Below are 27,060 nucleotides of genomic sequence, written 5' to 3' on the forward strand. Positions count from 1 at the left end.
GACCCCAGACCTCGTTTTTCAGAGGAGGAAACAGGCTGGGAAAGACTTGCCTGGGGCCACCATTGAGCTAGTGGAAGGTTCTGGACTAGGATCTGGCTTTCAGTCTCTTGTTTTTTCTCCTTCTTCCTCCTACTTTTTGACATGAAGCTGGAATAGTCAGCCTTGGCTGAGGGCCATTTCTGTGTTGGGCACAATTTACAGGCTTATACTTATATGGGATCCTCACAAAACACCAGGAGTTGTGTATCATCACCAACTCCTTTTACAAAGGAAGAAAACCAAGGCTTTTAGGGGCTAAAACAAATCAGCAAAAAACAACAAAAAGACTTGCTTAAAATCACATAGCCACAGGGTTTGAAACAGGTCTGACTCCAAAGCCCATATTCCCACCGACCTCTGTTGCCCTTTGAACCTAGTGCACAGAAGTATGAGATGCCCCATGCCCTAGTGCAGATCCCTTTGTTCCTGTTCCCCCCCCCACCCCCATGCCTTCATCATTCTCCCTCTCCATCCTCGTTCTCCTTATTCTCTGCTCCCATCCAAGGATACTCAAGTCTTGATTCCTTTGTGGAGAAGGGAGCTCTGAAGGAGATATGGGCTGATAGGCAGAGAGGTAAGCTCGTCAGAAGCACAGGATGCTACTGTCTCCCTCTTCTCTGGGATTTTATTTCAGATCACAGGTCAGTTATGTCTTCCAGTAGGAACAATTGATAAAATTTAGAGTCGAAGTCAATGAATATGTTTTGATTTACAGGTACTAACTTTATTGGAGGTAAAAACACATGACATGAAATTTACCATCTTGACAATTTTTAAGAGTAGAGTTGAATACTGTTAAGGACATTCACATTGTTGTGAAATAGATCTCCAGAACTTTGGCATCTTGCAAATCTAGAACTCTGTACCCATTGAAGAGTCACTCCCTTTTTACCCTTCCCCTCAACTCCTGGTAACCACCATTCTAGCTTATGTTTTCTGTGAATTTGGCTACTTTTAGATACTTCATATAAGTGGAATCATTAATATTTGTCTTTTTGTGGCTGGCTTATTTCACTTAGTATAATGTCTCACTGGGTTCTTTCATGCTGTTGCATGTCAGAAATTCCTTTCTTTTAAATGCCAAATAATATTCCACTCTATGTATAGACCACATTTTGTTTATTCATTCATCCATTGATGGATAGTAGGGTTGCTTCCATCTCTTGCCTATTGTGATTAATGCTGTAACAGTCCACCCATACTGACTACCCATAATATGTCCTGACCCACCCGGACTGACTACCAGTGTACCCTTAGGAGAGAACCCAAACCAGAGCAAGGTGGGATCATGAAAGTCTAATGAAGAAAGTCTTGAAAGAAGACAGGAAAGGATGACTGTGCCAAATGCTGAAGGGAAGTAGTGAAGGATAAAGACCAAATCTTTGGATTTGATCTTGTGAAAAGCATTCTTGACCTTGTGGAAATCATTTGTGACCTTGAAGAGAATGGCTATAGTAAAATCAAAAAGATGGAAGTCTGATTGTATCAGGTTAGAGAGAGTGGGAGGTGGGAAGGCAGAGCAGTGACTGTAGACAATTACTTCCAGGAAGACTGCGGCAGAGGGACCCAGAGAAATTCGGTGGTCACAGGGGAGCTACATTGGATCATGTGTTTTTATTAGCATTTCCTTCACTACTGCTACTATTAGTCAAAACAGCATTTATTATGAACTCAACTGAGCATACTCTTAACCCAACCATTTAGAATCAGGAACTACATTTTGGAGGGTTCATCTTATTGTATTATTTAAAAAAATACGTAAGTCAAAATTTTCTGATTGAAGCTAACTCAGAGAGCTCATTAAAACATGAAGCTTAATGCTAATTGTTGCAGAACTACAAAGGGCTAGTACGTTTGTGGTGTTAACTGAGAACTAATACAAGTTCCCACATGCAGGAAAGGATGACTGGCTTTTTTTTTATCCTTTCTCTTACTCCTCCTTTGCCCTCCTCATCATCTCTTCACTTTTTTCTTTTATTTTCCCCTTTCCTGTTCTTTCTGCTCATCTTCTCTTCACGCTTCTCCAGCATCCTTAGCTTGGTATACAATCATTTTACAAATGGGCTCCTATCTTCCCTTCCCTCCCCTGCACTCACCCACATATGTCTGCTTGTGTTAACTGCTCTTGGCTGTCTAAATGTTCTGTGCCTCTTATGCTTCAGTGCCTTTGCATATGCCATTCTTTTGGCTGACTCCTACTCATTTGTATTAAGAAACAAGTTATGTTACTATAACAAAGAGACTTCAACACACTGGTTTAGATAGGAGAGAATTAAAATTCTCTCTCATAGTGCAGTCCAGAGGCATGCAGTTCAGGGCTAGGAGGCTGGCTAGACCAAGCTCAATGTGTGACTTTCAGCTCTGGATCCAAAATAGCTGCTCCAGCTCTTGCCATCACACCTGCATCCCAGCCAGGGGGAGGAAAGAGGTGACAAGGGAACCACACATTTGTTTTTTTAAAGCATGATCCAGAAGTTGTTACACATTATTTTTACTTATATCCCTCTGGCCAGAGTTTCATCACATAGCCACATATCACTGTGAAGGAAAATGAAAAATGCAGTCTTTAGTTGGGAGAATGGGTATCAGAGGACTGTGTCCGATTGAGGTAGCCTCTGCCACATCATCCGTCTAGATTCACCCCAATGTCCTATTCTAGGAATCCACCCCCTATTCCAAGACGGCTCTTCCTCCTGGAAGTGCCCACGTTCTTTTCTCCAGCATGACACTTACCACACTGAATTGGGATTATCTGGTCTCTTATCCATTGCCTGCTAGACTGTAAACAGACATGGCCCACGTGTCATTCATCTTTGACTTCCTAGTCCCTACAGCAGTGTTGGCTCACAGTGAATGTCTGTTGCATAAATGAATCCTGAATAGCTGTATTACAGGCCCTGGGTCTTTGGTGCTGTGCTCTTGATGGTGGGAGGGAGGGCTAGACTGGTCGGCAGGTCACCTACTTGATTGCCCTCAAATATTGCTCCCTCACCTCCCTGCCTTCCAAAGAAGAGAAATCCACACATCTGCTAGTGACCCCAGAGGGGGGATGGAAGAAAGCAGCTCCTACTCCATCAGCTAGGTAAACACACAATCCTGGGAAGTGTTTAATCAGTTCAAATATTTATTTTAGGTTTAAGTGATACAATCCAAGTCTTTCCAAGTCCAAAGGGTTGTGTGGAGCAGGTGTGGCTGTTGCAGTCCTGTGCCATTTGGGGTGGAGCTCTCCCTTCCAGACTCTCAGGACATGTGACCCCTCAGCCAGCAGACAGTATTCCTCAGACTCTCTCTCTTTCTGGCATCCTCTCCCTAACCTCAGAGTCCCTCTGTGCCTTTGCCCTCTTCCTCCCATCCCATGGGGTTTCACCTCCTCTTGAGTTGTAGCCTCAACAGTTATTCTCTGATGTGCTGAAGTCATCAGCTGGAGATGAGGAACAGGGAAATTTAGACCAAAGCAGAGTAGAGGGGTGGGGAGCAGGAGAGGAGACTAGTAGAGGGGGTGATCTCAGGATGAAAGAAAAGTGAAAATGTTAGTTCCTCAGTCATGTTCGACTTTTTGTGACCCCCATGGACTGTAGCCTGCCAGGCTCCTCTGTCCATGGAATTCTCCAGGCAAGAATACTGGAGTGGGTTACCATTCCCTCCTCCAGGGGATCTTCTTGACCCAGGGATTGAACCCAGGTCTCTCGCATTGCAGGCAGATTCTTTACCATCCGAATGACCAGGGAAGTCTCAGGATGGAATATCTATATCCTTAATCACCTGCTGGCCTGCTGCTTGTAACTTATGTCAAAAGAGCCATCTGTCTCTCCCCTCCCTTGTCTTAGGGTTCCAGGAATGGGTGTATATGGAGGAAGTGTTCCCCTATGTCACTGTCCAGAGTCAAAGCCTGCCCTCGCCTCCCAGATGTGGGACACTCACTGTTATGTGTGTCCATAACCTTCCGCAGTGGCCGCCTCGTTTCTGTTCACCACCTGTCTTCCCCACTAGCCTGCAAGTCCTCGGAGGCCCCATTACAGAGACAGAGAAGCATAGACAGGCCAATGGCATACACGCGGGCATGCTGGTTAGTTAGTGATGGTATCAGAGGTGGTAGCAGAGTTTCTCATCCCCTGTGTGGGGAGGCATAGGCAGATTCCTTTCTCGTGCTCTGGGAGGGATTGGCAGGGAGTGTTTGATCCTGACAACAGGATGATTGATTTCTTGGGGTGAATTTGCACACCTGGGTATTCTCACAGCTGGCACCAGACTGAGGGTCTGCAAAGTGGATTGGGTTTCCTGGTTGTGCCCTAAGAGTTCCTGTTGGTGCCCATTTTCAGGCCAGGAAAAGGTGTATCTTTTCTCTCCTCTGATGTCCCTTCCTCCTGTGAATGTTGAAAATAAACTTTTTGCTTGTCTAGGTTGTCTGGCTCTTTAGGAGGAAAGAGGAAATATAACTCACTCCATCAAGCCAAGCATATGGTGCGTCAAAGCCTCTGGAGGTTGGTTGTTCAGTCGCTAAGTCGTGTCCAACTCTTTGCGACTCCATGGACTGCAGCATTCCAGGCTTCCCTGTCCTTCACTATCTCCTAGAGTTTGCTCAAACTCATGTCCATCGAGTTGGTGATGCCATCCAACCATCTCATCCTCTGTCAACCCCTTCTCCTCCTGCCTTCAGTCTTTCCCAGCAACAGGGTCTTTTCCAATGAGTCAGCTCTTTGCATCAGGTGACCAAAATATTGGAGTTTCAGCATCAGTTCTTCCGATGAATGTTCAGGGCTGATTTTCTTTAGGGTTGACTGGTTTGATCTCCTTGCTGTCCAAGGGACTCTCAAGAGTCTTCTCCAGCACCACAATTTGAAAGTAGACACTTTCAAATCAGCCCTCGGCGAAGACTGGACAGGGGTTAGACCCATCTCAGGCGGGGGCCTGAGGTCTGCTGGGCAAGCACAGTCCCCAGATGTCCTCCATCCCACAGCTTGAGATGCAGGGCCACCCAAGAGGTGGATGGCTTCCTCTCCTGTCAGTGTAACTGACTTTCCCTGCTTGCCTTAAGGAAAGTCTAAAAACAAGGTATCTTCATTTCCAATATCAATCACTTCCATGTTCTCCATCATACTAGGCACTGTGTTAGGTGCTTAGGACACAAAGGTGAATAAGACCCACTTTATGTTTTCAAGAAACTCACAGGTTAGTGGAGGGAGATGGAGTCCTGCACAGCTAATTATGTAATACAGTGTGAAATGCTGTAAAACCTGATGTGCTTAATTAGCACGTCTGGGGATAAAAGTAGGCTAGATGTGCTCTGTTGCCAAGGTGTAAAAAGAAAGCTGTGAGGTTTCTAAGGAGCGGATATACAGTGTTGAGTAGTAGGGGCCACACATTCTATGTCTTGGATGGTTCTGGAGGTTGCGTTTCGCTTGCTTTCAGGGGGAGAGGCTGGAGGCCAGCAGACTAGTATGAAGTTATTCCAGTCATTCAGAAAAAAGACAGTGAGGCCTTGGAATTTTAGGGTGTAAGGGATGGTAAGAAAGAATTTGCAAGATTTCCAGAAGGTGAACTGTGTGAGAGTTGTGGGTGGGGGAAAGGATTTAAAGAAGCCTGAGGTTTTTAGCTTGGGGTTCTGCAAAACAGAGAGGAGGGTGTGGGGATCAGGGACAAGGAGCCCGGGGCACTGGATGACGAGGAGCTGAGGGTGTGGGGGAGGAATAGCTCAGGAAACTGGGAGATGGAGCCTATGGGAGATGCGGTAGAGATGACACAATTTAAGAGCTGAAGTATTTATAGACTGTGATCCTGAACAAGGGATGGTCTGCACTGAAGGAAAAACCCTGTCTTTTCTCCTAATTGGAATCTTTTGCACTTTTTGCCATCACTTTGGGGACAGTATTTCTAAGAACTTATTTAAGATTCAGGGAACTAAGTTAACTCTTAGGAAATCAAAACACCACTAGCAAATTGAAAGGAGGAAAACCTTTTGTAGGTACACAATGCTCACAACTACTGCAGGTGGATGTGAGTAATAGCTGTTGTCTGTACCTCCAGGAAAGCATTTTTAGACTGTGGTTTTGACTGTGTTGAGAACATCTTGAATAAGGCTCTAAAAATCACAATACTGTTATAACTAACAGGTTTGATCTTAGAGAAGAATCTGGCTAGGAATTGCCAGCTTGATTTTTGAACACTTAATTCCCTCCCAGACTCTTTTGAGCCGCTTCTTAAACTCTGAGCAGGTTGCATGGATACAGAACCAAACACCACTCTGAATAATCCAGTACCTTGCCTCATGGAGTGAGGTCCTGGAGCCAGCAGCATTGGCATCACCTGGGAGCTTATTAGAAATGCAGAGTTGACCAAATTGGAGCCTGCATTTCAACAAGATCCTCACTGATTCATGTGCACATTAAGAAGTTTTAGTCTGGCACAGCAAGCTCCAGATATGGTTTTACACTGGAATCATTTAGGTCACTTTAAACAGTTTTTCAAGCCTCCACCCCAGATTTTCTGTGTTAGCCTAGTAATTCTCTTAGACAGCTAGGTTTGCGAACCACCGGCTTGTATAGTTGCAAAAATCCTTCTCTGTTGATGGACAAATGGCAAGAATTTTGGCAAATGGAAATCTAGTTTGAGCTCTACATTTGTTTGCTTTATAATCACAATAATGGCTAAAGTCTCGTGCCCTTTTGAAAAATACCACTGTCTACATTGTCAACAAGCAGCCTTGTCCCCTTACTCTCAGGACAATTTTATTTTTTTTAGTCTAGTAAAATAAATTTATTCACATTATTTTGTATAATGTGCTCCCAAGTATGCAATATTTTTCATTGCTGTAAGTTTATAATTTTTTTAAATCTTCAGGTAGTTAATGATTTGGGAAATACCTAGATTCTTAGAGAACGTAAATCTAAAGAATGCTAATGATATTGTTAGCATAAAGAATCTTACAGTATATTTCTACAAAATACTTTAAAGTCATTATTAATAAATACATTAAGTAATTAACTCTGTAGTGAGAGACCTCTCGGGACTATTGGTGCATGATACTCAAGAAGGAACATATGTGTCCCTCGCTCACTCCCACCCCCATGCCTGAACCTTTAGGGATCATTCACACGTTGTCAAAACTTGAATGAGCTTAGCCAATTCACTGCCCAGTTTGAGAGCAGCTAAAGTCAGCTGATGTTTACCAAGCACTTGGATGAAAAAAATTAGCCAAGAACCAAACAATGTGATCCCCATTAGTTGCATAGTTTGTTTCTGTAGAAGGTCAGAGTTAGAAAGGCCTTTTAGAGCTCTCCTCCAAGCTCTTGCTTTATGGATAGAAAAATAGAATCCACTGAGAAGTTGGAAGCTGCAGCCCAGCTGGTTTCATCCGAGAGGATTTTTTGTTGTTTGGAAAATGGACCACATATTTGTTGTTTAATTAGAGGCACGAAACGAGCAAGCTTTGTGTTCTAAGCTTAATATCAAGCATTGGGAAAAGTGCTGTAAACACAGAAAGAGCTGGCTTCTGACGACTGCCCCGGACCCATAAGACACATGGAATGCAGATGTCCTGGGAATTCAACAAGAGAGTTCTCAAACGCTGAGATCTTTAATTAAGCAGGTGTTTGGGAATTCGGTCCTGTGTAGCTTCCAGCCTTGGCTGAGCTCGTCTCGCTGAAAAATGGCCCCGATCCAGCCCAGCAGCAGGCCTGAAACTGGCTTCAATTGGAGGCGTTGGAATGTGCCATTTTTATTTTCTTCTTTCTTATCAAGCCCCATTAGCTTGAGCAAGGAAGGAACAAAAACGGGCTGGGAAAACATGTTGTTTCACTGGGTAAAAATTTACTACCAAGGAAATGATTTGACCGTGTCCAAAAAAGGACTCGTGGAGGCCTTTGGAAAGGTGCAGTCTTCCAAAGGCTTTGGACACTTTCTCCCAGTGTCACCCAGCGAGAATGTTTCCCTTTGGCTGACGGCCATTCTCACACAAGAACCGAGACGCTCAGCAGAGGGTGTGTACACAGGCTCACAAAGTCAGCCCTGCCTTAATCGCAGTATTGGAGAAGAGAAAACACAGGAAGAGGGAAGAATCATGGTGTTAAGGTATTTGGCTGTGGACTTCAGTAAGACACACGCATCCTTAGGCTTTCGGACATCCTCAGTTCCAGAATCATGGACGGTTGGCCACTGTGGTTGATTGAACCATAAGCTAACTGTGTCTCACAGCCCGCTGAGTGCTGTCATCATCATGTCTTCTGAATCCCAGGACAAAGCCTGCAGCCGGCAGAAGCCAAGCTTCCCCCATCTTTCACAGCTCTTAGAAACAGCAGCTTACTAAGGAAGGAAACTAAAACTTCCCAAGTACCTCCTGTACACCAGGTAGCAGCAATGGTACCTGCAAGCACAATTATTTCTGAACTCTCCTAGCAGCTGAGGAGGCAGGCTCCTGCAGCTCTGTTTTGCAGAGCATTTGAGCATCCCTCAGATTAATCACCTTGTTGGTAATATTCAGTTATTAAGTGCAAGAACTGGATTCACACCCAGCTCTGCTTGCCCTCAACATTCTTTTTTTTTCAACCCAGTAGCCCTTTCTGGGGAGGTCTCAGACCTTTGGTCTTTATTTCCTCTTAAGCTTTGATACAGGCAGCATGACTTAGGAAGTCTTTTCCCTGTGGGCATGGGGGAACCATTAGTTTTTGTTTTGGTTTGCTTTGTTTTATGGTTTTTAAGGGACATTTATTTCAATGAGAATTTGTGTTGTGAGAACAGTTTAACTATTTTCCCTTGAACTTTTGGGAATAAATGCTGAAATGTAAGTATGTGTAGGTATATAATATGGACATTCAACTATAATAAATACCTGGCTTATGTATGCATATTATTTGTATTCAAACATGTTTATGCATGGGCTTCCCTGGTGGCTCAGACAGTAAAGAATCTGCCTGCAATACAGGAGACACAGGTTCAATCTCTGGGTCGGGAAGATCCCCTGGAGGAGGAAATGGCAACCCACTCCAGTGTTCTTGCCTGGAGTACCCCATGGGCAGAGAAGCCTGGTAGGCTACAGTCTGTGGAGTCACAAAGAGTCGGACACAACTGAGCAACTAAGCACATACACATTTATGCATATATATAACGGTATGTTGTCTGTTTTACCTGCCTGTAGAGATTTTTATATAATAAACTGTGAGTTAACCCTAAGATCATACTTGGAACCATTAGTTTTGTAGGAAATGGGAAAGTGGGTTGTATGTTGAGAACTAACTCACTCCCAGGGAAGGACATATAAGAGGCATAAACCAATAGCATGATAGTCAGGATGCCCTGTGAGAACTCCATCTGACAAGAGAGGAGGGGACCTCTCTATTGCTACTTGCTTCTATCACAGACTCCTGCTCCAAGAGCTAAACCTTCCAGCAGCTTTGTAGACTGGCCTTTTCCCATGCTGTCCCTTGAGTCAGCCTGGAAGATTCTAATTTTATATTTTTTATTGAAGTATAGTTGATTTACAATGTTGTGCCAATCTCTTCTGTACAGCCAAGTGACTCAGCTATGCACATATAGACATTCTTTATTAATGTTCTTTTCTATTATGGTTTATCACGGGATATTGAGCATAGTTCCCTGTGCTGTAGAGTAGAAACTTGTTGTTCATCCATTCTATATATAATAGTTTACATCTGCTAACCCCAACCTCCCACTCCATCCTTCCCCCATTTCCCATCCCCCTTGGCAACCACAAGTCTGTTCTCTATGTCCTTGATTTTCTTTCTATTTCATAGATAAGATCATTTGTGTCATACTTTAGATTCCACATGTAAGTGATATCATATGGTATTTGTCTTTCTCTTTCTGAACTTACTTTACTTAGTATTAAATATGATAATCTCTAGGTCCATCCATGTTACTGCAAATGGCATTGTTTCCTTCTTTTTATGGCCAAGTAGTATTCCATTGTATACATGTATCACATTTTCTTTATCCGTTCATCTGTCAGTGGACATTTACATTGTTTCCATGTCTTGGCTATTGTGAATAGTGCTGCTATGAACTAGGGGTGCATGATCTTTTCAAATTATAGTTTTGTCCAGGTATATGCTCAGGAGTGCGATTGCTGGATTATATGGTAATCCTATTTTTAGTTTTCTGAGGAACTCCACACTGTTTTCCATAATGGCTTCACCAACTTACATTCCCACCAGCAGTGTAGGAGGGTCCCTTTTTCTCCACACCCTCTCCAGCATTTATTTGTAGACTTTTTAATGATGACCATTCTGATTGGTATGAGGTGGTACCTCATTGCAGTTTTAATTTTCATTTCTCTAATAATTGTGATGTTGAGCATCTCTTCATGTGCCTAATGGCCATTTGTATGTTCTCTTCAGAAAAATGTTTATTAAGGTCTCAGCCTGGAAGATTCTGTTCCTTTTGTTGTCCCGGTTTGTTGGGCAGATGTATTCTGATGTCTTGAGGCCAGTTTCTCCATCTGGTGCCCCTGTGAGATCTTGCTGCCTTAGTGCACCAGCTGGGGACATGGGACACAGCTATGGATACGACCTCCTGAATGAGTACCTCTGACATGTGGGCCGCTGTACCAAGGCTGGGAGCTCACTTCTGCCTCCTGGAAGAGGGTCAAGGAGGTGAGGTTGACTGCTTTGAGGACTTTTCTAAATGAGCAGTTGTTGTTTGAGATTGCTATAGTTTTAAAATCACTTTTATATGCATTTATTTTGGGGCTTCCTAGGTGCTACTAGTGGTAAAGAACCCGTCTGCCAATGCAGGAGGTGTGGAGGTGTAAGTGATGCGGGTTCAAATCCTGGGTCGGGAAGATCCCCTGGAGGAGGGCATGGCAACCCACTCCAGTTTCCTTGCCTTTAGAATCCCATGGACAGAGGAGCCTGGTGGGGGGTGCTAGGACCATAGGGTCGCAAAGAGTCAGACACGACTGAAGTGACTTAACACACATGCGTGTGTATTTATTTATTTTATTATTTATTGGGTGCCAGGTCTTCGTTGCGACATGCAGGATCTTCAGTCTTTGCTGAGGCATCAGATTTTCTTTTTAGTTGCCACATGGAAGATCTTTTAGTCGTGTCATGTGGACTCTTAGCTGCAGCATGCGGGATCTAGTTTCCTGGCTAGGGATCGAACCAGGGCCCCCTATGTTGGGAGTGCAGAGTCTTAGCCACTGGAACACCAGGGAAGTCCCAAGAATGTTGTAATTGAAGGCCAGCCACCCTGAGGAGGTTTGCAGGAAAGGGCGACAGCTCAGAGCCGCACCGGGCAGCAGGGCTGTGCTGCTCAACACGGAGGATGATTTCTTCCCAGGCAGGCACAGTGCTGGGCTGTGATCTGGTTCTGGAGGTGTCAGGGAGCTCTGTCCTCCAGTTACCAGGGTGCTGGTCGCCTGGACAGCGGGTAGATGTTGTCCCAGCGGAGGAGAGACCAGCCACAGCTGCTGTACTGGAGTCCTCGAAGGGCCCAGGCGGCTGCCCAGGACTACAGCCCTAGGAGATACAGGCTGCGGGAGTCACATGGTTGGAGGGACTATGCTCCCCACTGGCTCTCTCAGCAGCCTGGAGATTTGGGAGGACACACACACACACACACAGAAAGAATTAATAGATAATGAGGGCATGATTGAATGAATGAACCCAGCATCCTCTTCTCTTAAGGGACGATTCCTAAACATCACACAGAAAAGGAAAGGAGTAACCAGCACGATTTGCATCCAAGGATAATGGCACTTACTCGGGTTGCCCTAACTTGTACTTTTCCACTGGTGCAGAAAAGGCCCCTTTGCCAAAGAATGTGCTTGGAGTGGTTCGATGTATTTTTTCCTTCTGTTATTTAAGTCAAAAGTATTTAATGTAAGCAATTCAGCTGTGAGCTGGAATGTGTGATGAGTCTTTCTGCCTCGTGTGGAACCCAAGGCGTGAACGTTCTCAGTTTCAGCCCCTCAGGTGTGCAAGCTGAGGAGGGTTTTCGGTGGGGTTGGTTGTTTTTAAAGTCTACACAGTTGTCAGCAAGTTGGATGGAAAAACTTGTCTGGGACTCAAAGGCCTTAATGTGTGTTGCCCATATGTTCATTCATTCATTCACCAAATAGTTATTAAACATTTACTATGGACCCAAGCTGAGGACTTCCCAGGTGGCTCAAGTGATAAAGAACCCGCCTGCCAATGCAGGAGACGCAAGCAGGAGACATGGGTTCCATCCTGTGGGAAGATCCCTTGGAGGGAAGATCCCCTGAAGGGAAGATCCCTTGGAGGGAAGATCCCTTGAAGGGAAGATCCCTTGGAGGAGGAAATGGCAACCCACTCCAGTATTCTTGCCTGGAAAACTCATGGACAAGAGGAGCCTGGTGGGATACAGTCCATGGGATCACAAAGAATCAGACACAATTTAACGCACGCATGGACCCAAGTAAAACCAGGTATATTTTGAGGATATAAAGAAGGGACATACCTCCCCCAGAGACTCCCCAGACTTATTGAGTTCTCAGAACATATTTAGGTTGACCATCTGTTCAATGTCAATCAATTGACAATGAATTCAACCCGTTCAGGTCATCCAATCAGTCAATTCAAGTAGTTTTTTGAATGTTCATCGATAGATATATTAGTATAACTGAGTTAATTCTTTAACTGAGTAAAAATAGTGGATTTAAAAAAAAATAAACCTTAGAGATGTTATTTCTGGATGATTTGAATAGTGAGTACGTGCCTACACATTTAGGCCTCCCATGCTCCTCTGAGCCCAGCCTGGTCCTCTCCCAGTTTGGTGGCTGCCTATCAGGCTACTGGGGGCATGTCGTCTCCATGCGGGTTACACAATCACAGAGCCCTGGGAACTTGCTGTCACCAGGGCTCTCTGACTGCCCTGCTGCTCCTTCACCCTCCATTCCCCTCAAAGCAGGATACAGAGCACACATTCCTAAGACAGAGTTGTTCCCAGGGTACAATTGTCATCCATCACTTCCCACCGGAAAAATGTAAATATGTGCTGGCTGATAGTGGCGTTATTTATTATCCTAGGCTTCGATACGGATTTGAGCAGGAGCGGCTGCTGGCCAAGCATTATTTGCTGGTTCCCCTGGGAGGCTCTGCTGGGTGGGCAGAGCTGGGGCTGGAGGTGATGCCCGGGGCAAAGGCAGGAACTCTTGCAGCTGAGAATGGCCCTGGGTCTTTGCCATCGAGGCCGTACATCACTGGGGTGCAGTGGAGGTGGCTGCCACCCTGGAAGTACATTCTTGGAGGTTGTCCATGTTGAGAGGGCTGGAGCCTGGTTCCATGTGATGTCCAGACTCTGGCCATTGGGGCTGGGGTGGGAACTGACCGGCATCCTTGGTGTTGACTGATGAGGCACATGGTGGTGGATTGTGGTGGGTGGTGTCCTTGGACCCAGGAGACCATCGCTTACCTGGCTGAATGTTTGTTTCACTGGATCAGTTGTGTTCACTTCCTGAGTGCACACCTGTGCTACCCATGGAGCTAACACTTTGGAATCCTCGGGGCCCCCAGCGCTGCCTCCCCACCCCCAGTTTGCCATCTATAATGTCAAGAGGTGGACAGTTTTCCAGGTGGGGCAGGAAAAGGCAGCAGAAGCTCAACCCTCTCTCCTCTGCTTGACTTGCCAGGGCCCGGCAGCATGAGCCCCGTCATCCCTGCACAGAGCTGGCTGGGAGGCAGGGAGGCCTGGACTCTGCTCTGGCCTCAATGCTATAGCATGTTCAGCACCATTTTCCCATCTGCAAAATGGGAATCACGAGCCCACTGCATGGGGCGACTATGAGAGGAAAATGAGTCAGGTCCACTGCTCATTCTCAGTGAAGTGCAGCTTTTAATGCCACTGGGTTGGCCAAAACGTTTGTTTGGGTTTTCCGGAAGCTGTTATGGCAAAACCCTAACAAACTTTCTGTCAACTCGATATTTCTGATGGCACGATGGTCCATTCTGGAAGGGTGGGGTGCAGATGAGCAAACCCTAATGAGAGGGCAAAAGGCAGGAGCCCTACTAAGGATGTAGGCAGATGAGGGCGGGAGTGGAAAGGAGAGGCAGGACCGGGCCGGAGGAGTTAAGGGCGCTGGGTGAATCCCTGTAGAGTTTTGTCAAAGTGAGGGTGTGGTGTCAGGAGCACCCGCTACGGGATTCCCTAAGGTGCAGTGTGGGGAGAAAAGAAAGTAGGATTTGTTTCAGCTGAAACAGTTTTGAGTACTTGTACACCACATGAGAAATGTGGCCATAATATAGCTTTGTCTCTGCGCTCTGATGGTCCCAGTGAAGGAGAAGGGACTGACTTGGACACAAGTACCTGCCCAGCAGCAGACAGATGGGCATGTGTAACGGCAGCGTGGAGAGACCCAATCTGAGCAGAGGGCAGCAGGAGGTAAGCCCCAGAGCTCTGGAGTGGAGGAGGGAAGGCTGGAGGGCTCCTAGAAGCTTTGTGAAGGAGCAGGGGCCCTAAATTAAAAGATCTTCACGCTTGGATGCAGTCAAGTGACTTGCAAGCTTCCACTAGCAAGGAGTGTTTCTTTTCCTTCTGTTATTGTTCTCAGTGGTGTTTATCGTGGCTCTGTTCACCCAGAAGGTATACAACAGGCCTGGTTATAGGTGAATGGATAAGCCTAATACAAAATACATTTCTAAATCAAGTAATGGTTGTTATCAAGGTGAACTTGCTTTCAGAGAATGTTGGACAGGATGGCAGAACAGTGCTTAAGGATATGTGTTTTCTTTTTGGCCATTTCCCTTGTAGATTTCCAGGGAGCAGATTAGCTCTGCCCCCTCCAGAAAGGCCAGGGTCTCCTAGTGGTACCTGTTAGGGAGGTGGTGTAACCCAGGGACATAATCAACTGCCTCCCAGCCAGACAAGCAAGCAGCTAGCACCTCTGGTGGCTCCAGGGCTCTAAACAGATGTAGGTGACATTCTTTGGAATATGTCTGTGTTACAGATGTGGATGAGTGTGCAACGGATTCCCACCAGTGCAACCCTACGCAGATTTGCATCAACACTGAAGGAGGCTACACCTGTTCCTGCACGGATGGCTACTGGCTGCTCGAAGGCCAGTGCTTAGGTAATACAGAAATTCTTGAAAGTGAATGCATGCCTGGGGTTATTGTGAACTGTGGTCATGGCTGGGTGGCCTAAGGGCAGTGGGCTTTTCTTTGGGGTAGGAGGTGGCAGAAGACTGTTGAGCTTACGTGGAGCACCGCCCTTTAAGATCACTTGTCACCATCACACATCACGGCGTGTCATAACCAGAGATTTCCGCCCCCCGCCCCAACTCTCTTATTTTTGGGCTTCTCTGATTGCTCAGTTGGTAAAGAATCCGCCTGCAATGCAGGAGACTCCGGTTTGATTCCTGGGTCAGGAAGGTCTGCTGGAGAAGGGATAGGTTACACACTCCAGTATTCTTGGATCTACCCAATCCAGTATTCCCTCATGACTCAGCTGGTACAGAATCTGCCTGCAATGCAGGAAACCTGGGTTTGATCCCTGGGTTGGGAAGATCCCCTAGAGAAGGAAAAGGCTACCTATTCCAGTATTCTGGCCTGGAGAATTCCATGGACTGTATAGTCCATGGGGTCACAAAGAATCGGACACGACTGAGCCACTTTCACTTTCTCTTATTTTTATTATGACAATGATGGTGGTTTACTCACTAAGTTGTGTCTCTTGCAACCTGATGGACTGTGGCCCTCTAGGTTCCTCTGTTCATGGGATTTCCCAGGTAAGAATATTGGAGTGGGTTGCCATTTTATTCTCCAGGGGATCTTCCCAACCCACAGATGGAATCCGCATCTCCTGCATTGCAGGTAGATTCTTCACCACTGAGCCACCAAAACATGTTTTTGTCCAGTCCCAAATGCAGACAAGCTTGCAGCAGCCTGGATCCCTGCTGTTGACAATTGGGATTGATCCATCATGGCTGCAGCCGCTTACCCTGCTTTTCAGACCCTGAGCCTTGCGGTCCTCCTCCCTTTTGCTGCTCTGTTTATATAGTCTAATAAAGACTCTGCCAGGATAGGAAGGTGTTTTCAGGCCTTCGTCACTGCCTCTCCATCATCAGAATTTTTTAATGTAATTTTTAAAGTTTCATATTTGGTCTTCTGCCTTTGGAAATTTTATAACAGAGGCAGGAAGTGATAAAGGTGAGGGTTATTCTGTCCCTAATTAGAAATCCTACCGAAAGAAGGGAATGCTAGCTTTGTCACAGAAAGGTCCCAGGTCTCAAATGTGAATCAGGGGATTCAGATCTAACATCATCTTCTCCCAATACCCCACTGTAGCCCCCACCCCTCTAGCTCTGGTCTTTTTTAAGAAGTCTGTCAGCACCTATTGAGAATTTTGTCCCTTGCAGTTGGCATCGGCTATATGATCCCTCTGTTTATTTTTACTGGAGGGCTATTTTCCTTTCTTCCCCTCTAGTCTTTGGTTTAGCCAAATGAACACATTCATAGCAATCTCTAGGTATCATTTCAATTTCTCTTTCTAGGGTGTGATTTCTTTGCTGTTTTCTTGGAAAAGCCCTTCTAGTTTAAAGTCTCAAGACACTGTTCTATTGCCTGAAAGTCAGTCCTGGAGGTGCTAAGAAATAAATCTAAACAACATCATGGAAACAAACAGACAAAAAGATTCTTTTTTCCCGTTTTCTCTCGATTGAGACTGAGTTGAGGTCTCCTCTAGAGCCCTGCCCAAAGGGGCCTGACAAGCCAGCCTGGACCTCACTTGACTCTCCTTTCCAGGCACGAAGAGCTGGCTGAACATGGGCATATGTGAATATGATGATTGCTTTGCATTTTAACCAACCTCAGCTATTATGGAAAATTTGAGGCCACTGATTTGAACATAAGCAGATCAGTGTGAGTTATTTGTATGGGAACTTAATATGTAGAATTTCATAGCTGGAAGGGATGTTATATATTATGTCATCCACCTTTTACTGAGTTGGAAACTGAGACTCATAGAGGAGGAACGTGTTGGACAAAGAGTTAGTTGGGTCTAAAATCTGTGTCCTGTTTTTCAGTCCAGTTTTTTCCACCACAAGGGGGTGCTAGAGAAGACCAGGTGACTGGGACATGCAGGCCAGATTGCAGAGACCTTGGGGCCAGGAAACCCCTTCCCATCTGAGTGGGGACAGTAACTGGGACATTCCTCCCCCAGGAGGGTTGTTCTTATCCACAGAGCATGAAGCTTTAGGAAGGATGCTCCTGGAGGCCTAATTGGTGCTGCACATACAGTCTGCTTACACTTGACATCCAAAGTGAGGACCTTTCCCCAGTATGGCTAAACTTGTGCCTTCTCCTGGCCAAACTCTTCTTTCACTTTCAACATGCAAGTTCCATGGCCGTCCACCACCTTTTCTGCATGACTTTGGAGGCATGCCTTTGCAGAAAAAGAAGGGCCTGGGGATTGCCTTTCCTCCAAGCCACCCCTAAGACAGAAGATGCCCTCTTTTCCCCCTGCTGCCTCTCTGGGCTTGGGGATGCACCCAACTGCACCCACATAAGAGTCAGGACAAGCAACTGCACAAGTCAATGTGCTTTCCACATGGGAGCTGCGTGCCACTCAGTGGGCAGTGGGGTGAGCCGGGTTAAAAGTAGCTGCCACTCAGAGGTAAAACAGATTGACAAGGACAGGGCACAGCTTCTGAGGGGGGCTGAACAATGACTAATGTGGAGGTGGGGTCCCTTCTGGCAGTTGTTCGGTCACTCAGTCTTGTCCAATTCTTTGCAACCCTATGGACTGCAGCTCACCAGGCTTTCCTGTCCTTCACTGTCTCCTGGAATTTGCTCAAACTTCAGTCAATTGAGTCGGTGAGGCCATCCAACCATCTCATCCTCTGTCGCCCCCTTCTCTTTCTGCTCTCAATCTTTCCCAGCATCAGAGTCTTTTCCGATGAGTCAGCCCTTCGAATCATCATCAAAGCATTGGAGCTTCAGCATCAGTTCTTCCAATGAAGACCACTGCTTTCTGGCAGTAGGTGGTAGAAGCCAGGCACAGAGACAAGTTCTAAGCTGGTCTTCAAAACCCTGAATGGACCCTGGTTCCAAAGGAACTGGGATACCAGAGGGGGAATGTTTAGGAGGAGTTGAGGATGAAATAAGGACCAGTTATAGCTACAAGTCAGGTGAGAGCTTAGTCCCCATCTGGAGGCTTCATTCAAAACATCCTATCTTGCAGGAGTGATTTCTCCAGCCCATCAGCCTGGGGTGTTGGGAAGTGCTTTCGCATAACCTCAGACTCCCCATTGACTGGTACATGTCAGCCTGGCTCTGCTAAAAGGAACCATTCACTCACATAGCTGCTTGCTCAAGAAAGGCTGGTTGTAGTTTGAAAAAGGTGTGTTTGTCCAGAGTTTTATGGCTGTTGTGCTACAAGGAGGAGATTCAAGGTGAACTTCAGCATCCTTGTGCTCAAGGATGCTGGATTCACAGGTCTCCAGACTGCAGTGCTCCCCAGCTTGGCCTAGCCTACACTCACTCTTGTTCCCGACAGCCAGAAATATTCATTATGTATTATTATTTTTAAAGAATATTATTTATTTGGCTGTGTCAGGTCTTAGTTGCATCATGCGGGATCTTTTGTTGAAGCAGGCAGGCCCTCTAGTTGTGGCAAGTGGCAGCTTCTCTAGTTGTGCGTGCATTGAATTGCCCCATGACGTTTGGGATCTTAGTTCCCTGATCAGGTATTGAACTCATGACCCCTGCATTACCAGGTAGATTCTTAACCACTGAATCACCAGGGAAATCCCCATACTCATTATTAGTGGAGCTGGCAAAGAGCCTATAGGAACCAGGCTATGGAATCCTCTTACACTTTAACTTGTCCCTTCCCAGGGCAGTGACATGTTTCTGTAGAATCTTAGAGCAACTGTCAGGGTTGGATCCGTCTTAGTGTTAAGTCTTAGATTTGGATGAAATCCTAGAGGTCACCTTGACCAACGTTCCTCTCTAAGCAAAAATTCTTTTTCTGCAACTTTCAAGATAGGTTCAGGTGTTCACAAGACTGAGATAGGTCATGGAGGATGGTGGGGAGATTGAGCCTGGAATCCAGAGGGTTGTCATCCTCCCTGAGGCTTACTCGGTGCTGTCTTTGTGTTAGCTCCCCTTTGCTTCCCTTTGTGTTCCAGAAGAGACAGGCAGTAATGATGCTAGGGTGACATCGGTGATGGAGAAGAAATATCTTAACCTTGCTTGCAATTCTGTTTCCAGACATTGACGAATGTCGTTATGGCTACTGCCAGCAGCTGTGCGCGAATGTTCCCGGATCTTATTCCTGTACATGCAACCCTGGTTTTACCCTCAACGAGGATGGAAGGTCTTGCCAAGGTATGTGATGTGAATGATACCTTGAACACAGTGTGAAACCCTAGATGCTGTCTTCTTCAGAGTCTGACAGCTTATGTCAGTGGGAAATGCTGTTGTTAAAGTGTATTTCCACTCACTGCCCGCTCATGCCGTTGCTTACAGAAACCTGAGATCCTAACTGAGCTTATGTGAAACATGTCAGGATGTGCTCTGCGCTTTTACTGAGATTAGAACCACATCATCCACCAGCTGGGAGCTTACGATTTCATGGATTTGCTTCTCTCTGTGTATCCGCTGTCCACAAGTAGCCTTGCCAGCATTTTTGATCAGTCAGAAGCTTTCTCACATGTCCTTTAGCCTGACTGAGTTCAACTCCTGAGGCCCAAAGAGGGATGAAGAGAGAGGGCTCCTGATTCCTGATGAATTGCAAGATACTCACATACACTTTATGCAAGGGTTTCACAGGCAACTTTAAAAAAAAAATTTTATTTATTTTACTTTTGGCTGTGAGGGTCTTCATTGCTGCATGGGTTTTCTCTAGTTGCAGCAAGCAGGAGCTACTCTCTAGTTGTGGTGCGTGGACTTCTCATCGTGGTGGCTTCTCTTGTTGCAGAGGGCGTGCTCTAGGGCTTGGAGCTTTCAGTAATTGTGGCACACGGGCTGAGTTGCTTAGTGCCATGAGGGATCTTCCTGGATCAGGGATGGAACCCTTGTCTCCTGCTTTGGCAGGCAGATTCTTTACCCCAGAGCCACCAGGGAAGCCCCACAGGCAACTTCGATGCCTGTCATTACAGCTTTCCCTTGTCCACACTAGGAGGGCCTGTTATTTAGCCAGGAGTCCAGTGGTGGTGGTGGTCACTTCCCCATTCCCTGCAGTAACAGAATGAAACAAAGGCATTTTCTGACTTTCACATGATCGCTTCACATACTGATAAGTAAGAAAAACAAGTTCCAGGCTTATGGCAGTTTCCAGCGGAAGGTATCTTCTGCTCAGGAAGTGAATGGGGGACTTAAGACCCAAGGAATTAGCACAAGTCCTGCCTGCCCCTTGGCTCCCCGCCCCAAGCCCGCAGCCCGGAGCCTCCAGTCCCTGGCAGCTACCCCATGCAGGGTGGAGACAGCGCCAGAGACTCAGAATGAGGTCTTTGTTTGGAGCCCGCCACCAGCTTTTGCAGGATCCATTTCCTTGTCACAGCACTTGAGGTCTGGCTGGCAGGCTCCTGGCCAGCTAGTTGGAGGATATTATGTCTCCATTAGTTTAATCGTATCTAAATCATTGAGTAAACAGGAAGGCATCAGCATTAAAGAGCTGGATCCTGGATTCTTTGTCTGTCTCTCTTCCAAAGCTGGTTCTGCTGATTGTTCCAAGAAGTCTCGACTGTGTTCCTCTCGCCAGGAGAGGTCATTTTCTTCTGAGAGCAGAGGCTGTCCTGGGAGGTTGAGGGCGCTGATTGGGCAGGGGAGCAGGCGCCTGGCTCCTTTGCTGCTGTGATAAATGGCTTAGAGCAGATGCAGGCTTCTCCGTGCCAGGCCTGGAGGTTCGAGATGCCAGCCCGTCCCTCCTAAGGCACAGCCACGCACAGAGAAGCCCAAAGGCTCTTGTGTCCCGTGGAGACCATCCTCTGACAAGGAGCAGTTAACAGACCTGGCGGTGCTGGGTCCAGCAGTGTAATAAAGCAGCAGACACAGCACCCAGGCCTGGACGCAGGCACTCGGCCACTGGGATATTGCATCAGCAGGGCCCGTGTCAACACAGGATGTGACAAACTCCAGCGAGCTTTTGTATTCCTAGCACCTCAAGTAAGGAAGAGGGCTTTGCCCTCAAGCATTGTCACATTTGTTCATTTCACTGAGCCCCAACAATAGCCTTGTGAGGTAGGCAGGGCAGATGAGGAAATCAGGCTTCAAAGAGGTTAGGCAACTTGGCCAGAGTCCTGCGGCTAGGTGGTGGCAGAAAGGAGCGTAAAGCCCAAGAGTCTAGTCGTCCTGTCCAGCAGGTTGGAGTGGGGAGCGGGTCTGCTCCCACAGGATTCAGAAGGGCCCTTGGGCATGTGTGGAGGGCAGGGCTGGCCGGAGAAGGCCGCCAGGGCCCTGGGGGCAGAAGTGCAAGTAGCTGAAAGCTACAAGAGGGCGGGTCTTGAGCTTGCTGTCCTTGCACTGCCAGCCTCTGGCTGAAGCTGAGGACTTGAGCCCTCCTTTTCCTTGGTGCCATCCTGCCTGGATAGCCTGGCATCACGACATTTTCCTGGCCTCATGGGCGGACAGCTTCTAGACTCCCTTTGCACCGGAGGAGACTGGCATCTCCCTGGACTCGCCCTGCATGGCCATCTATTTTTTTGCCCCTCTGAAAGTTTCAAAGATGCCAGGAAGCGGGAGCTATGTGGATATGGGCTTGCCCTCTTCTATAAGAAAAACTTCTCCAGCCACTTCCCTTTTAATTCTGAAAGCATTCAAATCTCTATTAAGAGTCTGAAGAGGTTTACCTGGACTTTGAAAGGGATAGAAATTTTCTCAGCTGGCACTTTGGTCATTGTCATATGGAGTAGCAGGGAGAGGCGCTTAAAATGGGTCAGCCAGTGCCATTGTACCAATGGCTCCCTCCTTGCCTCCCCTTCTCTGAGCTGTGCAGAATGAATCCTGTGTATTGTGGAAAGACCCCTGACTCACATCCCATTTTCAACTGTGCCCTTGGTAGCTTGGGGACTTGGGCACATCTCTCAACTTCAAAACCGAGATAAACATCTTTGTTGATGTATAATTGACATAAGATGAACTGCACTGTTAAAGGCACATGATTTCATGCACTCTGACATACATATATCCCCACGAAACCATCGCCAGCTCAAGATAGTGAATATCCCGTGCGTGTATGCTAAGTCGCTTCAGTTGTGTCCGACTTTTTGCAACCTTATGGACTGTAGCCTGTCAGGCTTCTCTGTCCATGGGATTCTCCAGGGAAAAATACTGGAGTGGGTTGCCATGCCCTCCTCCAGGGGATCTTCCAGATCCTAGGATCAAACCCTCATCTCTTATGTCTCCTGCATTGGCAGAATGCATTGCATTCTTTACCATTAGTGCCACCTGGGAAGCCCAGGCACTCCTTAAAGTTTCCTTGTGCCCTTTTGTGGTTCTCTCCTCAACCTACTGAAGTTGTAACATGGGGGTCCTGAGCCTGGGCTGTAAGGGTTCGGTGAGTACAAGATCCTTCTGTAATAATCAGTGACATTATTTATGTCCATCTATCTTTGTCGGCTCAGGCTGCCATGATAAAATATTATACCATAGACCGTGGTGGCTTAGACAACAGAAATTTACTTTCTCCCAGTTATGGAGGCTGAAAGTCTAAAGTGAAGTTACCAGCATGATTGGGTGCTTGGGTGCTTCTTGGCTTGTAGGTGGCCACCTTCTCCCTGTGTCCTTGCACAACAGGAAGAGCAAGAGCAGGAGCTCCAGTGCTTCTTTTTTAAGGGCCCCTCCTTTATGAGTTCATTTAACCTTAATTACCTCCCAAAGGCCCCATCTCCAAATATCATCACATGTGGGGATGAGGGTTTCAACATATGAATTTTGGGGGGGACACAGTTCAGTCCACAGCGATAGTGAATAGTTATTTTTTATAAATTATCATGCTTATTTACCTCTTTATCTGAAACTTCAAAGTCAGTGGGGGTGAGGTAAGAGCTAATTGGGGATGGGAAGGAGCAGATGTAGCCTAGAAATTCCTGTTGGCAAGCCTTGGAGAGTGGACTTCCTTGGAGGTGTAAAAGTGTACATGTCTACACAAGTATATGATAGGTATACACGCCGTTTCCACCTTTCCTAAATTGCAACCCCAGAGGGGATGTATGGATGGAGCCCATGCTTCTTCAGTGAACCCTTTGGGTCTGAGCTCTCCATCTCTCAGGTCTTAGATGGAGATCCTTGGTATCTGTGGATCTGGTCTCCTGGTGGTAGTGGATTTTGTTGCTGGTGCATTCTTCTGCCGAGTTAATACAAACGTTCTCTTGTGGGAATGGTCAGTGATATGCTTTGGTTTTTCACAGATGTGAATGAGTGTGCAACTGAGAATCCCTGTGTACAAACCTGCGTCAACACCTATGGCTCTTTCATCTGCCGCTGCGACCCAGGATATGAACTGGAGGATGATGGCGTTCATTGCAGTGGTAATGAGCTTGGCTTTGGAGACTTCCGCTTGTCCTAGGGGCACTGGGACAGGGGTTTCTTCACAGGTGTTTCCTCTTGTTTCCCAGGCAGATTTCCAGTTTGGGACATTTTCCAGTGCAGCAGGGTTACAACCATACAAAATAGAGATGAGTCACTTCCCAAAGGTGCCATGCAACTGTCCCTTGTTATTTGACTCTTAATGCAAAAATCAGTGGAGCTAACTTTCAGAATCTGACATGGGGTTGAAGAGGAAGAGGAATTGCCTAATTTTGCATTCTGGTTTGAGTTATCTGTCTTCACCCAGCACTGAGTCAAGTCATGGGAATAGGGCAGATAGTACTAATAGAATAATAGCAGGAATAAAAGCAAGTCTTACAGGGTAGGGTTGGGAGGGGGAGTGTTGAATGAATGAGATTATGTATGTAAACTATTAAAATCTCTATAATCAGTGCCTAACTTCAGACCTGGCACACCATGAACATGCAGTAACTAGTTCTCAAATCAACTAATGAATGTTTGGATGTTGAATGAATAAAATCTTAAGTTGTTGTGAGAACACAGATGGCTCAGTTGACCTTTTGTAAATTCCTTCCAAGCCCAGGAAGCTATGACTCTCTGCTCATGCTAGCTTGTGGACTCTATTATAATTATCTTAGAAACTTGTAAACTCTGGTAAACTCCTTGAGAATAGGAGTAGCTTCTTACTCATATCTGTTCCTGTAGCATTCTGCAGAGGGCCATGTATAGTTCATTCTTTGCTTCATTTTTCCTTCTCTTCTTTCTTTTCCTGTTTTTTGTAAATGTTGACTTAAACTCCATTCTATTCAGTTTTAGCATCATCAGCAATTGTAAAGGAGCACAGTCCAAATTAATGATGCTTCACTGTATTTTTCAAAACAAGTGGACCATATCCTAGAGTGTGAAAATCTTTTCGTCCTCCAGAATAGAAAGTTTCCTAATCCTGGATTTCATTGTAACAGGAACTGACCCAGGCCATGAATGGAACTTGTGTGATAGCTTCAGGTAGGATTAGAGTGTTTTTGGGACAGAATTCTCTGAAACAAATGAGGCCTTCTCCCCAGGGCCAGGAAAGACACAGCCACAAGTAGGCAGTTACAGAGAGCCTTAGGCTGATTAAATGTCAGTCCCAGAAATAGCTGTAAAATACCCTCAGGCATAAAAAGCTGCTTTCTTCCTAGATTCCAGTCCCCATCTCTCCCCACCTCCTGTGGCACTCCTTTGGGGAATCTGGGGTAAGGAACTAAGAAGTGAAAAGTTTAGCATTACAGGATGGGGTCACTCATTTTTGGAGAATTGTCTGCATATCCACAGGTGTGGCCACCTGCAGAGAAGGTGTGAGAAAGTGACTGTGGAGTCAGATGGAGCCAGTTTCCAATTCTAGCTCTCCTGTTCAGTACTTTCCCTGGCCAAGTCACTTCCTGAGCCTCAGTTTCCTCATTTGTTAAAAAACAAACCAACCAACAAACACCTTCACAGGGCAGTCGTAAAGATGAAATGAGCCGGGGGACCTAAGTGTCATTTGTGTTAATTTAACTTTCTCTAAGCCTAAGTGTAAGAAACTTTTGGTTTTTCAAGAAGCCATCCTTGGTGTTTTGGCAAAGGTTTTCAGTTGACTCACTTTAACCAAAATGGTCATCTTTTTTCCCATATTCGTGATGATGCACACTTTCTGAAATCTTCAGGTAATCCCTGTCCACTGTGGGCCTTCCCATCCCTATCTTCCTCCCTTGGTATCCATACATTTTTTTCTCTATGTCTATGTCTCTATTTCTGCTCTCTAGATAAGATCATCTATACCGCTTTTCTAGATTCCACATATATGCGTTAATATACGATGTTTCTTTCTGACTTACTTCACTTACTTACTTGTTGTTGCTCAGTTGTGTCCAACTCTTTGTGACCCCGTGGACTGTATAGCACACCAGGCTTCCCTGTCCTTCACTGTCTCCCAGAGTTTGCTCAGACTCATATCTATTGAGTCGGTGATGCCATCCACCCATCTCATTCTATCATCCCCTTCTCCTCCTGCCCTCAATCTTTCCCAGCATCAGGGTCTTTTCCAATGAGTTGGCTCTTTGAATCAGGTGACCAAAGTACTGGAGCTTCAGCTTTAGCATCAGTCCTTCTAGTGACTATTCGGGGTTGATTTCCTTTAGGATTGACTGGTTTGATCTCCTTGCTGTCCAAGAGACTCTCAAGAGTCTTCTGCAGCACCACAGTTTGAAAGCATCAATTCTTCGGCGCTCAGCTTTCTTTATTGTTCAACTCTCACATCTGTACCTGACTGTTGGGAAAACCATAGCTTTGACTATACGGACCTTTGTCGGCAAAGTGATGTCTCTGCTCTTTAAGATGCTGTCTAGATTTGTCATAGCTTTTCTACTCTAGGTCCATTGTATTTCCGCTTATGTATTTCAAGTGGAGGATGGAGCCGCAGCCCTTAGTAAAGTCTGGGGATGCTATGTGACTGTTATGTGACTCTTATGTTAGTGATTCTAACATGAGCAGAGGGGTCTGTTAGGTGGAGGTGGCTGCTTTCTCTCCATCTGCACTGGGGCTAACCCCAGCCAGGGAACTTCCCAAGCCCAGGACCTCCCAGATCCACCAGTTTGGAGTCTGATTCGGGCAGGATTTACTCAGGGAGACATTATGGCATTGTGTTGATGAGTATAGAATCCAGAGTCTGGCTGCTGCTGCTGCTGCTGCTAAGTCGCTTCAGTCGTGTCCGACTCTGTGCGACCCCATAGACGGCAGCCCACCGGGCTCCACCGTCCCTGGGATTCTCCAGGCAAGAATACTGGAGTGGGTTGCCATTTCCTTCTCCAGTGCATGAAAGGGAAAAGTGAAAGTGAAGTCGCTCAGTCATGTCCGACTCTTAGCGACCCCAAGGACTGTAGCCTACCAGGCTCCCGGCTGGCTGAGTTCAAATCCCAGCTTTACTGCTTACCCGTTATCTGTAAATTTAGTCAAGGTCCCTAACCTTGGGACTTCCCTGGTGGTCCAGTGATTAAGACTGTGTTTCCAATGCAGGGGGCAAATTTGATCCCATGTTGGGGAACTAAGATCCTACATGCTGCATGGCATGGCCAAAAAGTAAAAAAAAAAATTTACCTAACCTCTTTGGGCCTCAATCTCCCCTCTGTCGACTATGGTTAGTAGCAGCACCCCTTTCTAGGGCCGAGGTGAGGATTGAATAAGATGAGGCGTGTAGCGCATGTAACCCAGGGCTTGGTACACGGCGAGCTCTCAGGAAATGACAGGGTTTACCACTGCCTTCTACTGAAGAGATTAATCTACACGCTTAACAGAAATAAACAGGACACTCTGTTAGGACGGCTGGGGCCGAGACCAGACTCTATGAGGCTCCCCAGGGAGCGGGAGTGGGCAGGACAGAGCAGATCTGACTCACGGAGCGTGCTTTAACTTTTCAAAGCAGCATCTCAGTTCTGCTGGCTTGTAACCCATTGCCTGGAGGCCCCTGGGAGAGAAGGAAAGGAGTTTTTCCTTCTCAAATGTGAGAGACAGCAGGCATGTAACACAGGAATTATCGCATGGTGGA

General features: G+C 46.4%; 1 protein-coding gene across 3 annotated transcripts in view; it reads left to right on the plus strand.

The window, feature by feature from the left end:
* The window catches only part of FBLN5 (fibulin 5), an 86,653-nt gene that overhangs the window by 42,021 nt on the left and 17,572 nt on the right, over window positions 1-27,060 (plus strand). For 2 of the 3 annotated variants that reach the window (XM_081548201.1, XM_081548200.1), the window contains exons 5-7: window positions 14,957-15,079; window positions 19,221-19,337; window positions 23,360-23,479. In XM_081548201.1, coding sequence (XP_081404327.1) covers window positions 14,957-15,079; window positions 19,221-19,337; window positions 23,360-23,479 — 360 coding nt within the window. The remainder of the gene's footprint in view (window positions 1-14,956; window positions 15,080-19,220; window positions 19,338-23,359; window positions 23,480-27,060) is intronic. The other variant, XM_081548202.1, reaches the window with a different exon arrangement.

Source organism: Giraffa tippelskirchi, chromosome 12 (assembly GCF_054371585.1).
Source record: "Giraffa tippelskirchi isolate mGirTip1 chromosome 12, T2T-mGirTip1v1.2.pri, whole genome shotgun sequence".
Taxonomy (NCBI): domain Eukaryota; kingdom Metazoa; phylum Chordata; class Mammalia; order Artiodactyla; family Giraffidae; genus Giraffa; species Giraffa tippelskirchi.